Source organism: Trematomus bernacchii, unplaced genomic scaffold (genome assembly GCF_902827165.1).
Source record: "Trematomus bernacchii unplaced genomic scaffold, fTreBer1.1, whole genome shotgun sequence".
Lineage (NCBI taxonomy): Eukaryota > Metazoa > Chordata > Actinopteri > Perciformes > Nototheniidae > Trematomus > Trematomus bernacchii.
This window is the reverse complement of record NW_022987705.1, coordinates 12,478,887-12,492,109: the sequence shown is the minus strand read 5'-3', so window position 1 is coordinate 12,492,109 and position 13,223 is coordinate 12,478,887. Positions and strand designations below refer to the sequence as shown.

Sequence of the window (13,223 nt, the reverse complement as noted above, 5' to 3'; positions counted from 1 at the left end):
ACTGATAAAAGTATGATTGTACTTTCTAGCAATTTGTGTATGTTATTTTACATCATTTTAAATGGAAATGTAAATGTGAAAACACATATTTTTTGGGGAAGCTGTAAGAATAAATACCAGCAGTCACAAAATAGGCTCTCCGGTGTTAAACATGTGTGTCCACTGGATTTTTGCTGATAAACAAGAGGAGATGTCATATAATTAAAGACTAATGTATTATATTTGACTTGGCATCAATCTACCTGAATGAATGAGATGACTACACATGTTTCATGACTGCAACATCTGTGCTAAAACATGCATTATCTTTATGTCTCATTGAATCTTGTTATGATGGATTCCCATGCAGTGATCTGATACTTAACCATTTATAAAGGCTATTTGAAGAGAATGCTTTCACAAACACAACAAAGCTCCTCAATCTTAATTATAATACATATAAACATGCAGTCTTCAATTTCATGTGTCAAAATGTTCAATTTATAAAAATGGCTTGACATCGTGCTTCACAATAAGTTAGGTGGACATTTCATACAATAATATATCAAACAGAATTACACACAATAAATGATAAAAGTAACTTTATTTAAAACAACATCTTATTGAGCAATCATGTGAGTATAAAGAAAAATACAAATACAAATCACAACTATAACCTGGATTCTTTATTCTGATAATCAGTCGCGCTCTCTCCATTTTCATCTTCCTTTGCTTTCTTCCGTCTTCCCCTGTTTAAACATAAACAGAAGATTTAGCAACAGTTTAACAGCAGTGCTATTAAAGGTCATGTTGGACTTTACATTTCTCCTGACACTACAAACAGTCTTGTGCTTCATGTGAAAGAGCACAAAGCTTTCAAACGTGCAACATGCATCTTATACTGTAACATGAAAATATAAATAACAGCAATATAGTAACCAATTTCGACGTCTATTTGCTCTTCATTGAAGATAAAAGCAATCAAAACAAATACGTGAACGTGTCATTGCCTCACAACTAAAATCCCCCCTCAGCTCCAATGACCACTTTGAGTCATTTCAATCCAGTTTCCGATCAAAACACAGCACCGAATCAGCTCTTCTCAAAATCACAAACGACCTCCTCGTCTCCTCTGACTCCGGCAACCTGAACATCCTCATCCTCCTCGACCTCACCGCAGCATTCGACACCATCAACCACACCATCCTGCTGTCCCTCCTCGAATCATCACTCAACATCACCGACACTGCACTCTCCTGCTGAAATCCTACCTCACCGACAGACATCAGTTTATCAACATCAATAACTGCACCTTCTCCACTGCTCCTCTGTCCTAAGGCGTCCCCCAGGGTTCGGTGCTTGGCCCCCTCCTCTTCATCCTCTACATGCTCCCCCTTGGCAAAATAATTAGTCACCACAACCTTCAATTTCACTGCTACGCCGATGACATCCAACTTTATATCTCAACAAAAACCATCATCCCCACAACACACTCCACTCTCACCAACTGTCTCTCAGAAATAAAAGCATGGATCCAAACAAACTATCTCCAACTGAACAGTGCCAAATCAGACATCATCATCGGCCCCCCATCCCATACCAAAACCATCCAGAATGTCAACTTCACCATTGACAGCAACACTCTATCCCCCCCCCCCCCCCTCACATCCGCAACCTCGGAGTCATCTTCGACAGTCAGCTCAAATTCAATCATCACATCACCAGGACTGCCTTTTTCCACCTCAAAAACATTACCCGTCTCCGCCCATCACTCTCCTCCTCTGCTGCTGAAACCCTGATTCATGCATTCATCACATCACGACTCGACTACTGCAATAGCATCCTCTACGGCAGTGGTTCTCAACTGGTCAGGCCTCGGGACCCACTTTTTCCTTTATCAATAAATCGCGACCCGAAATTTGAACCACTCAAATCTATTCAACAGCTGTAATGCTGTAATATATACGCTTTTCAGCATACAATATTAATTAAAGTGAAGTACAGTGCATATATCCCTTACTGTATATCCCTTCACAGAACTAAAGTATGCTTTTAATGAAGGTTTGACGAGATGATGGAATCAAAGCTGAACTGTGTAACATAAAAAGGCAGACATGCTGAAAACCCAACCCCAGAAGGGGCTCTGGGGGAGATCTTTAGAAATACTAACATATAAACTACACATTCTGGTACACTCTGAGAAGAAAATAAATAAATCTATTACTACCCGACATATTAATAATATTTTATGCCATTGTTTGTTTTTCACTTTGTTGTGTGAATTACTTTAAATTGTGAGTAGGGTAGATAGCCCCCATTGTTCTGTGAGCTGTAATCATCATACCGGGGGTCATATTTCATTATGTGTTCATTTGTATCTGAAGTTGTACCCATGGATGTATAAAGAATAGTTGACTTCCGGCAACAATCTTGATTCTGATTGGCCAGAAGACTCGAAAAAACATCAGCAAAGATGTTTTATTGAGAAGATGATCACTACGTGACAGAAGTTTTCAGAACCGTTTAAGGTCTCCGGTACTTCCAGTCCAACGCCTGCTGCATGCACAGTGTTAGAAAATCGGGCTTTCAAAATAAAAATGTGACATTTTCCCCAAAACAAAAAAAACAAAAAAATAGTTTAATAATTTTTTTTTTCTTCACTCACACATCTGCGACCCACTCGAAACGGGTCCGCGACCCACTTTTGGGTCGTGAACCACCAGTTGCTCTACGGCATACCATCCAACCTGATCAATAAACTCCAACATATCCAGAACAATGCTGCCCGCCTCCTCACCCACACCCGCTCCCGAGACCACATCACTCCCGTTCTCCAGAACCTCCACTGGCTCCCCGTCCGACAAAGAATCGACTTCAAAGTCCTCCTCATTACTCACAAAGCCCTCAACAACCAGCCCCCCCCCCCCCCCTACCTCACAGACCTGCTGCACCACCACACCCCTTCCCGCTGCCTCCGCTCATCAGAAGCCAACTGCACTGACCTCACCACCTTAAAAAAACTTACAAAAACTCACCTCTTCAATCTGGCTTTTAATGTGTGATTGTTTTTGTATTGCTTGATTTTAATTTGACTTTAACTATATATATTTATTTGTTGTTCTTTTCTTTTCACTATATCTGTAAAGCGTCTTTGAGCACCTGTAAAAGCGCTAACAAAATAAATCTATTATTATTATTATTATGAATCAGTGAGAGTGGTATAAAGAGTTTCCCCTTAACTATGATGATACAGAATCTTAATGTGATCAAGAGGACTTGGAACTACATCTGTAGTAGAGACGTGTATAAAGAAACACTGTGACGAGTAGACATGCAGTATATGAGTAGTGCAACTTGCTGTAGTGTATGCTCACCCGCATATCGGCTGCATTTGTGCCATGGTTTCTGGTAAAGGCTTTCCAAAAGTTTCTGGCAGCAGGAAACATAAGAGGGCCCCACAAAGGGCAAACCCACCCATCAATATGTATGGTAATGCCTTGTTGTATTGTCCTGCAAAAAAGCAGAAAATACCACAATAAAGGCAAGGAATGACTCATTAAACAAATATAATTACTTGTACGACTGTGTGTAGTGTAATTGAGATGAAAAAAACAACAACGGTTCTATGCTTTCTGAATTATTTTTGAGAGAATAAAAAGAAAAAAACTTGTTTCAGCACATTTTCAGCAAACTAAAGCTTGAAGTAAAGACAAGAGACCAAGGGCGTTCTTAATGCAGTAGGGCTTCAATTAAAGATGTCGATTTTTAAAGCTTTTTTTTTTTTTAATGAAATATTAAAAAAGTGAACAATAGTGATTCACAGTAGGCTACAAAAATGCCTTTGGTTTGCTTATTCTGTCTGATTAAATCCTTAAAGCTAGAGAAAAACATATTTTATTTTTCTTTACTTTTAATTAAAAAAGTAAGTATACCGTATACCTTCAGCTTCAGATGTTCATCTTACGCTTTCTAGGCTATATGTCATAAAAAATGTCACATTTGAGAAGATTGAACCAGCAAATATTTGGCTTTTTGCTTCAAAAAGGCAGAATCAATTGTTTGAATATCGATTAATTCTTAGTGGCTGGACAAATCAACTCTTCAACTGTACAACAGCTGCAGCTCTACACTACAGAAATAAGAAAATAATAATAAACTGAATTGATCAGAAAGACATGCCCTCAGACTTGCTAAGTGCTCAAAATATAAAACGTATTACTTACCCAGGTAAATGATAAAAGGGGAGACGATGCTTCCAATGCGAGCTGCCATGGAACAGCAGCCCATTGCTGTGTTTCTGATGACGGTGGGGAAGAGCTCCGATGAGAACGTGTACACCACACAAAATGCAGATGTCATGCCAAATTTGCCCAAAATCTCCAACAACACAGGCACAATCTCTGAATCTATAAGGCAATAAGAAGAAGAGGCATATGAAATATACGATACATCCAACACATCTAAAGCCCATTAAATGAGCCTTGTTTTTCCTTCTGACTTGTGAAAATTATACATTTTAATTGTTTTACTATAGTCCAATACTTTTATCACCAGCAAAACTAATGAAATTCCTAACAGTCTAAGCTGTACAATTTGGATCTATTTGGATCCTAACAGTGTACGCTGCTTGTGATTCGTCCTTGGAATGTCGCCACACAAATCCAATTTATAACACTTTAAATGCAAGGGTTGATCATTATTTTATCTCAATTGGCGAAAATGACTTAACAGACGTTTATATAAATACACATTGTAATAGAAGATGGTATTTTTCTTTTATATATATATTTAAAATCACAACTGTTGTCAACCAGAACTATGTACATGTTGTTGTTCATGTTATGCTGCCAAGATTTAGCATTTTGTCCATTAAGTCTGACATAACTGTTTTATTCATCTATAGAAAGCAAAGTATTACCTATTGGGATGATGTGAACACAGAGGATCATCACGCCTCCGAGGAAGAGTGTAGAAGATTGGCACAAGTGCCTGGAGCAGTATTGGAGCAGTAACAAGGCTATTATGTAAGCCGGCACTTCTACTAAGCCAGAGAGGAAGCAGTTGAAAAAAGGGTCGCCGTGCAGGTTTGAAGTGTTGAGGACTAACGCATAGTAGCCAATGGTGACAACAATCCTGCAGAGACATTCAAGACAACAAATTGAGTACACATAGGATGGGAGACACACATTTGGGATGGATCTGTAATATTGACATTGTTTTGTAGAGTGATTTTTTTTGTTAAAGAGAAGATTGTAGACGTACCACAGAATTGAGCACAGCACTGTAATGGAGAACATATTGCAGCTGCTCACAAAAACTGAAAAGTAGTATTTCTTGTCTTTCCTAGACATTGCATCGTCAATCTTGGAAAAAGAAGAAAATACATTTGCAACAATTAAAAACATCAAATCCTAAACTGTGAAAATAGCCCTGCCACTCATGTAACACAAATTTGACACTGGCAGTTTTTAAAATAAAAAAGTTGGATGTTAGAATCAGTCAAATGTAGTTGAGTAAAAAGTACAGAATTCAGAATACAGAATAGTATATTGAGTTGATACTTGACTACAATTGCCTTAGTGAAATTGCTGACCTGAAATGCAATACTCTCAAGACATGGACTTAAAATCACACTGTACATTTTACATTTATATCCAATGTAATATTTAATATTCCATTCCTTACATACATATATAAGTATGCATATGTATATATATATATAATATCCTGCTTCATATTTTGTCCCTGGTAATTTATAATTCAATATGTATATATTCTACTTTTTAATGCTATTTTATTGCTATTGAGATAACTTATTATCTTATCTTACAACAGGAAGACTATGCTATGTAAAAAACACAATAAGTAAACTCTTTTTACTTTTACTAACATTCTGAGTCAGGAATGGTTAATGTATGTAACATGTTAAAAATAAACTAGCAGCTTACCTCAGCTTGTGTGAAAATGGCCTTTGGAGGCTCCACATTGTTGCTCTTAGCGGCTCCTATCAGTATGGCCTCCGCCTCCTCCACTCTGCCCCGAGATAGCAGCCAGCGAGGAGACTCTGGGACTAACCTGCAGAACAGGGAAACAACAATATCAGCACATTTACATACATAGTTCTTAATATACCATTTGGACTAAATGCAAAACATTTTGTACGGTTTCTGTATGAGAGATACATAGAAATTACTTACTAGGGATTGCCATGAGTTTATACTGTTTAACAGCACTTTTTTTGCTACATATACACACTTATTTATTGATAAATACAATGATAAATTGACCCTGTTCTCTACCAACGTTTTCAATGTTTTGAATGGGACGCAGTGTTGTTACTGCTATCTACTGTATGAACATCTGAACAGTTTGCAGGAGATATGCTCCTGTTTATATGCTTTGTTGACGAACGCTTACACAAGCTGATCGTGTCTGTTGATCTGAAGTAACACATATGAGAGCAAATAAGATGTATTAGGTAAATGCAGTTACATTTCATGGCTGATCCGCAAAGTGCAGAAAAGATAGCTTCAACCACAGACTGGCAAAAAGCTCTTAGACTTTTATTTAATTCAGAGCCACAGTTGAAGGTCAGTGTTCTACAGACACTACACATTCTGAAAGTGTTGGATAAAGACCTGATGTTAAATGTCCCTCCCTAATTCTTACCACCATATAGGGACGTAGATCAGTCCAGAGGCAGCCATGGGAATCAGCAGCATCCGCCAATCACGGAGGAAGTAGGCTGCAGCTGGCATTGCCAGATAACCCATGGCTGAGCTCATAAACACACCCATGGAGCAGAAGATCACTCTGGACTTTGGGCTTAGTATTTCAGTTCCTGTACCAAAATAAATGAGAGAATATCAATAAAAACCTGAGACTGGAGTTTCTGAGTGATTTTGCCAGTCAGTTCTGTTCGGGGACTTTATGTGAGATCAATAGCCAAGTAATTGAATCACTACATTGATCTGTGTTTTGAAAGCTTGCATTACACACTTGAATACACCACAGTTTTTCTCTTAGGCCCAAATACGTTTTGAATCACAAACTTGTGTTTTACCTACCAGGTTAGAGAGAACAACATGACATCTACAAACTTCTCAAGCGGTATCAAATATAACATGTTCCAAATCCTGACTGGAAAACATACCTAGCACAAATGCAATGGTATAGTTGGAGAACCCGCCAGCACCAACAAAGAAGAAAATGAAGCAGAAGATCTCCCAGTTTGGAGAGAATATCTGTGCAGTGATCGCCAGTGTCTGAAGAATCATCATGAGAAAGAGGGCTGGCCTCCTTCCATACCTGTGAATGAAATACAGTTTAGTGAGTTAGTAACTGTAATTCTAATATTATAATTGATTGTTAAAGTATTCAGACTATGAAGTACCAACCTGTCAGACATCTGGCCTGAGATAAATGCTCCCACTAGCACACCGATGTAATTGATCGAGGTAGACAGTGGAAGTTTGTACTTATTGTCACACACCAAGTCCCACTGCAAAAACAACACGTTTTCTTTAGGGCATAGCTGTGTGAAAATGAATCACCTCTATTTCATATGCGTCCCATTTTTATGATAACTAAGACACAGTTTAATCACAGTTATAAAGCTGTACAATAACCAAATGTATATCATATAACAGTAGTAATATTCAAAGCCTAGTAGAAGAAGTAGCTGATGCAAAATATCAAACACATATAAATGTTATTATGAGTAATAGTGGCCGCAACAACACACAACAGGTCACTTTTGTGTGAGCATCATTATAAGCAGCAGTCGTAGTAATCACATTGTTGTAAACTTTAATTATAATAATTATTCTTCTTTTGTTGATTCTAGCAACTTTTAGCTTCCTGAAAACTAGACACTTTGATGAAACCGGAACACAAAAACTACACTTCAGAGCTTTGAATTGATGTCAGACACTGAAGATTAATTGAAAGTTACGGCTGTAGACTTGACAAAAACACTTTCTGAGACACCATATTGACACAGCCTCTGCCAAAACCAACTCTGACGTTCTCCCATGTCACTGACACTTAACCACTTCTAAAAACATAATCAATATTATACTTCATGACTGCCCTGTTATCGTCTGAAGAAGTGATTATTTTATGGTCATGTCTAGGCCACACCTGTGATTAAATGCCAAGTACAAAGAAAGGGCCTTCCTTATCACACCGGTAACTCTCCCAAGGCCGTTTGCCTGTGTTTGGAAAGAGAATTCAGAGGAGAGCAAAAAGCTAAAACGATTAGAACATAAACTAAATGGCCATATGAATAATTCCCTATCAGACATAACAAATGATACGACCATTTCTCTGTGGAAACCACGAAAACATGCTCAAAGGGAAAATAATTGATGACTTATTATCACTCACCTCTGTGACAATGGTTGACTGGTAGATTTCTTTGCTGTATGTCCACCCATCCAGACACTTCTCCAGAGGAATTTCACTCACATTTACGTCCACATTTGGGATGATATTATTCTGAGAGTAGTTTCTGACACTGTCCAGGTTAAGTCTTGAGCAAGAGCTGCTCTTTGAGATGCCATCAACCATTTCTAAAGGGATCATCTCATTTCTCCACACCTCGCTGATACTGTAGTTATCAGGAATAAAGCACTTGTGTGGAGGGGTATCACCTACAAATACGATATAGGCGCCAATAAATCCATTCGGCAGGATGCTGAAGGCCATTGCTAAGAAAATCCTTAGCTGAAAGGGTCCCCAAGATCCAAGAAAAGACGTGATTGTGTCATAATCTCTAATTTCCGAGCTGTCCATTACCTCATTAGTCATTGGCATTTAAAAAAGGAAAAAGGTAAGCAGACACTGAGTGAATACTGATAGACGCAAGAGCGTGTGCTCTACTGCACACACTTTCTACATATGAGCAATTAAGCTGAGTTCAGGCTTTTTATGGCAGTGGGACCTGAGCTGCAGTTACACACTAATCTGGGTTTGGTTTAACAACGTGTTATTGCAGCCTTGCATATTTCACCATATCACACGTCGTGGCATAGACATAATAACCAACGTTTCTGAAACTATGTGAACTTCTTCCCATTGTATAAACACCACGCCTTTTATAAACAATAATGCATAACATTAAAGGTGGGGTAGGTACGTTTGAGAAACCGGCTCGAGATCGCTAGAATTTGAAAATACACAACCGGAGAAAATCTGCCACTTCCTTATAGAGCCCCTCCTCCAACACACACGAACGCGCACATGACCAATGAGGGCACGAGATAAGTTTGTGCACAGATGGAAGGCTGACAGGCAGGTAGGCCATCCAGTTATTTTAGCCGGGCCGGCTAAAATGATTGGTCGTGCTTTTTACAGTATTACGGCTTCCACAGATGAATTTTTTTTATGGATTTTTTGTCAAAGCACTTAAGATATTCATTGCTATCGGGATGTTAAGAGCATTCCATGGAATATAACAAAAAGTGTATCTCGAGCCGGTTTCTCAAACTTACCTACCCCACCTTTAATGGATAAATGGTTGAAATAAGTAAAAGGTTCTACATCGTAGGGTTTCTAAATGTGTTGTGCTACAAAATCATTTCAAATATAAGTTAGTTTAATTTAGATGTATTCTATCAAACTCAAGTAATAAGAACATTTGAGTAATATTATAAAATATAATGTTACGAAAATAATCCTTGACAGGGGAGTTAATCATTGCCAAGCAGAAGTTAAACAATAACCAAACCAAACGTTTTATTTCCAATGATTATGATTTTGGTTTAGAGATAAAGTAGTTCTAAATTCTGCATTTGTGGTCAACAATAAACTTATGAGGGCCAGTGAGTTTATTTAGTCATTTTGATTTACTTCTTAAAGCTGGGGTAGGTAATTTTGGAGAAACCAGCTCGAGTGCGCTAAAATGATGGTCGTGCTTTTTACAGTATTACGGCTTCCACAGATGAAATTCTTTTATGGATTTTTTTTCAAAGCACTTAAGATATTCATTGCTATCGGGATGTTAAGAGCATTCCATGGAATATAACAAAAAGTGTATCTCGAGCCGGTTTCTCAAACTTACCCCACCTTTAATATAGAGTATAGCGTACAACATAAAAATGTTTGAGATTCATCCGAATGTTTAAAGATGCCTTCAGATCACACTCAAAACCACTTTTTGGAATAATGCATTCAGTTTAGCAGTCACAGTTTAAAGTCACTGCCGAATAGGACATTATTTAATGGCACAACCATAAAGATCAGTGTTAGTTTGCATGTCAACTCCTAAAGGTAGAAAATGTTTCCTTTTCCAAAGTATTCAGAACACCTTCCTGCTGGGAATCAATCCTCTACTATTGTTGTCAGTGCATGGTAGACTCGGACATATAACGTCTTTTTCATTTGATATATTTGGATACTTGTCCCAGCTTACATAAAGGTAAATTGTATTATAATTGATAAATAAGTTTGGTAATACATGTTGATTTTTGAGCTGTCGAGGTTGTATTTTGTTCCTTTTGGACAGAGCGAGGCTTGCTGTTTCTAGCTGCCTTTTATAATGTATCATTCGGGCATGTGAGAGTGTTTTTGTTCCCATATGTTCCCAGTGTGTCAACCACAGCATGCTCCAAACCTCTTTTTCACTGAAAGCAACAACGTTAACACATTGAGAAACAAACATTTAGGATCATTATTTAAGTTTAAATAAAAAACAACTGATAATGGCATGGTGGTTTCAAATGTTTATATTTTAATCTCAAGTATTGTGTAACACAGACTCACATACAGTACCAATCAAACATGTACTTCAATTTCATACAAACATTTTAGAACCTAAACTTTTCTCTTGGAATTTTGCCAAAGCATTTTTGTCGACTTAGCAAGCATCAACTGAGTACAAAAAAAAACTGTTTAAAAAAAAAAGAAAGAAAACAAGATAAAAAAACTCTTGCCAGTGGACTTTTGGATCTGTCAGATTTCCGATTATTACTGTCATGCATGATAAATGTAATTCTGTCACTTTCTGTTTCTTTATTTCTTTAAGGGAAATTAGGTCATTGAGAACATCTACGGAGCCTGCAGATCCTGTCTGACCAACCCAGTCTCACATCTAAACGTGTAATAACTACGTTGGTCCACAACTTGGGACGTAGTATTTCTACAAAAATGCCTCTGAAATTGTAGGATCCCTACGTTTTTTTTCACCATTCATTTCCAATGGCTGGCGTCTATGTCACGTGATCTTCAACTTCCTCTCCGCAGAAATAAAAAAACATGGCCGACCTTCGTTTTATTCTCGGTAGAAAATGCCTATTTTAAGGTTAGTTTGGCCATTAAAATGCGTTTTGATGTCATTTGATGCGAGAAATATGAGTTGTTATTTCAGATTATGTGTGCAGTGGATGTACATGATCTTTAGTTTGCTAGTTATTACGAAGAATACTTCAGGAAATTGTGTAAATACAACGTTTTCATTGTTACCAAGGTGGTTGCTAGGGACGCTGCTATCGATATTATGTATGTTATGTTGTGTAACTGTTTAATGGTGTTATCTTTATTGCTACCCGGCATCTAAAATTGTGGCATAGATACGTTATTTTCCATTATGCTCTCTATATATTGTCTTTATTATGCTTTAAACAGTGTCTCGGGCTTTGGCTATAGGGCGGCTCAAAGTATTTTGTCCGGCCGTTGTGAAGACTGCTTTGTTTATTTAGTGGGAATGCTGATACAGCATTCCAACTATATGTTATGCTACGGACGAAAAGTTTATTATTATTCCGTCCAATTATTTTGTCCGTCTTCTCCTCCCACATTCAACATCGCAGAAACTCCGTTCAAACATCAAAACGTTCAGCTCGGTCGGGAATCGATGGCTATTACTTTTATCATTCATAACTTTCATAATTCCAGAGATACATCCCATAATACATCACATGTTTAACCATTGAAGTCAATGGAGAAATTCTTCAGACTTCAACAAATCTTCATGCGACTTCAACTGCTAACTGTTCATTCATACTTTCACTCAGAAACCTCATTCCAACTTTAAAATGTTACACATCTTTCTGACATTATTCGTGTAACACAACTTTTAAATCTGATTCTTACTTTTAGAGATATTAAACATTGTTCAGACCTTGTTAAAGAGGTTTTCTTCAGATTTTAACATTAACTAGAGTGCGTGATGTCACAGCTAGAGGGTAAGAAATCTTGAAATGTGCCTTCATATTTTTTTTTAAAACTGCCATAATTCCCAAACCCTACATTCTTGAGACATAATTTGTCATGATAAACGTAGGAAAACATCTCGTAGCTTGAAAAATGACAAATAATTAAGGAAAATAATTAAACAAAATGCCTCTTGAGGGCATGAAGTGACAAAAACGTTCAACATGTCTCCATTAAAGCCCATTGTAATTTCAGGCAGATATTTCCTCACAGCAGCAGCCGCACACCTTTCTTAAACTGCCAAAAAGGCCACATTATTAACCCGAAAGTACACAAAAATTACATTTCAGATACTCAACTTCCTTCACATGCTTCACATTTTGAAATTTCACAGATATCTGTTATCGTTCTTCCACAAAACGTTCACATGTAAGAGGTTCATCTCTCATTCAGAACAATGAAACCTTTGAAGTCTAGGCACCTCGTTAGCTCAACGATGAACACCTGTGCAATGGAACACGATGATGTCATCACTCCAACTGACAGCAGTCAGTTCTAACTGTTCATTTCATACTCACACACACACACTCTCTCTCTCTCTCTCACAAACTCTCTCTCTCTCTCTCTCTCTCTCTCTCTCTCTCTCTCTCTCTCTCTCTCTCTCTGTTCAAAAAGTGCTCAAAATTCACATGTGTGCTAACAGTCTAGCCGTGAAGACATCTACGAGACAGTTTTGAGATTTCTTCAAATGCCGTTGCCATGGCAACACAATGCTCGCCATGAAGAACGATGTCGCTGTAAGTCCAATGGACACGGTCCGATCGTCCCCCAATCTTCACTTGTATATCACCGGTCCATGCCTCAACAGCTCTACGCCAAATCTGAGATCTCACCATATGCCGTTTCCATGGAAACGCATCCCTCGCCATAAAAGACGATGTCGCTATAATGTTGCGTTCACACCGGACGCGATGCGATGTTTGGGGGCGGCGCGATTACATGTAAAGTCAATGCAGAGACGCGGACAGACGCGAATTCGCTCCGACGGCGCGCATGAAGCGGTGGACGCGGCGCGAATCACGCGATTGAGG

The 13,223-nt window shown here is 38.1% G+C and overlaps 1 protein-coding gene across 1 annotated transcript; it reads right to left on the bottom strand.

Annotated features, from left to right (window-relative positions):
- Window positions 1-604: 604 nt before the first annotated feature.
- LOC117490374 (solute carrier family 22 member 4-like) lies at window positions 605-8,807 on the bottom strand. Its single transcript, XM_034140091.1, has 10 exons — window positions 8,368-8,807; window positions 7,377-7,480; window positions 7,133-7,287; window positions 6,649-6,820; window positions 5,928-6,054; window positions 5,242-5,342; window positions 4,898-5,112; window positions 4,203-4,385; window positions 3,354-3,489; window positions 605-728 (listed from the first exon to the last, which is right to left on the bottom strand). The coding sequence occupies exons 1-10, from the start codon at window positions 8,794-8,796 to the stop codon at window positions 650-652; spliced, it is 1,701 nt and encodes a 566-aa protein (XP_033995982.1). The 5' UTR covers window positions 8,797-8,807; the 3' UTR covers window positions 605-649.
- Window positions 8,808-13,223: the final 4,416 nt, after the last annotated feature.

What these genes read in the sequence shown, in the direction of transcription:
- LOC117490374 (XM_034140091.1), bottom strand. Translation starts at nt 8,796, where the DNA reads ATGCCAATGACTAATGAGGTAATGGACAGCTCGGAAATTAGAGATTAT. An exon ending in TCAGGCCAGATGTCTGACAG is followed by an intron (nt 7,288 to 7,376) that starts GTTGGTACTTCA and finishes TTTCATTCACAG; the next exon opens with GTATGGAAGGAGGCCAGCCC. An exon ending in CCATTTTCACACAAGCTGAG is followed by an intron (nt 5,343 to 5,927) that starts GTAAGCTGCTAG and finishes TCTTTTTCCAAG; the next exon opens with ATTGACGATGCAATGTCTAG.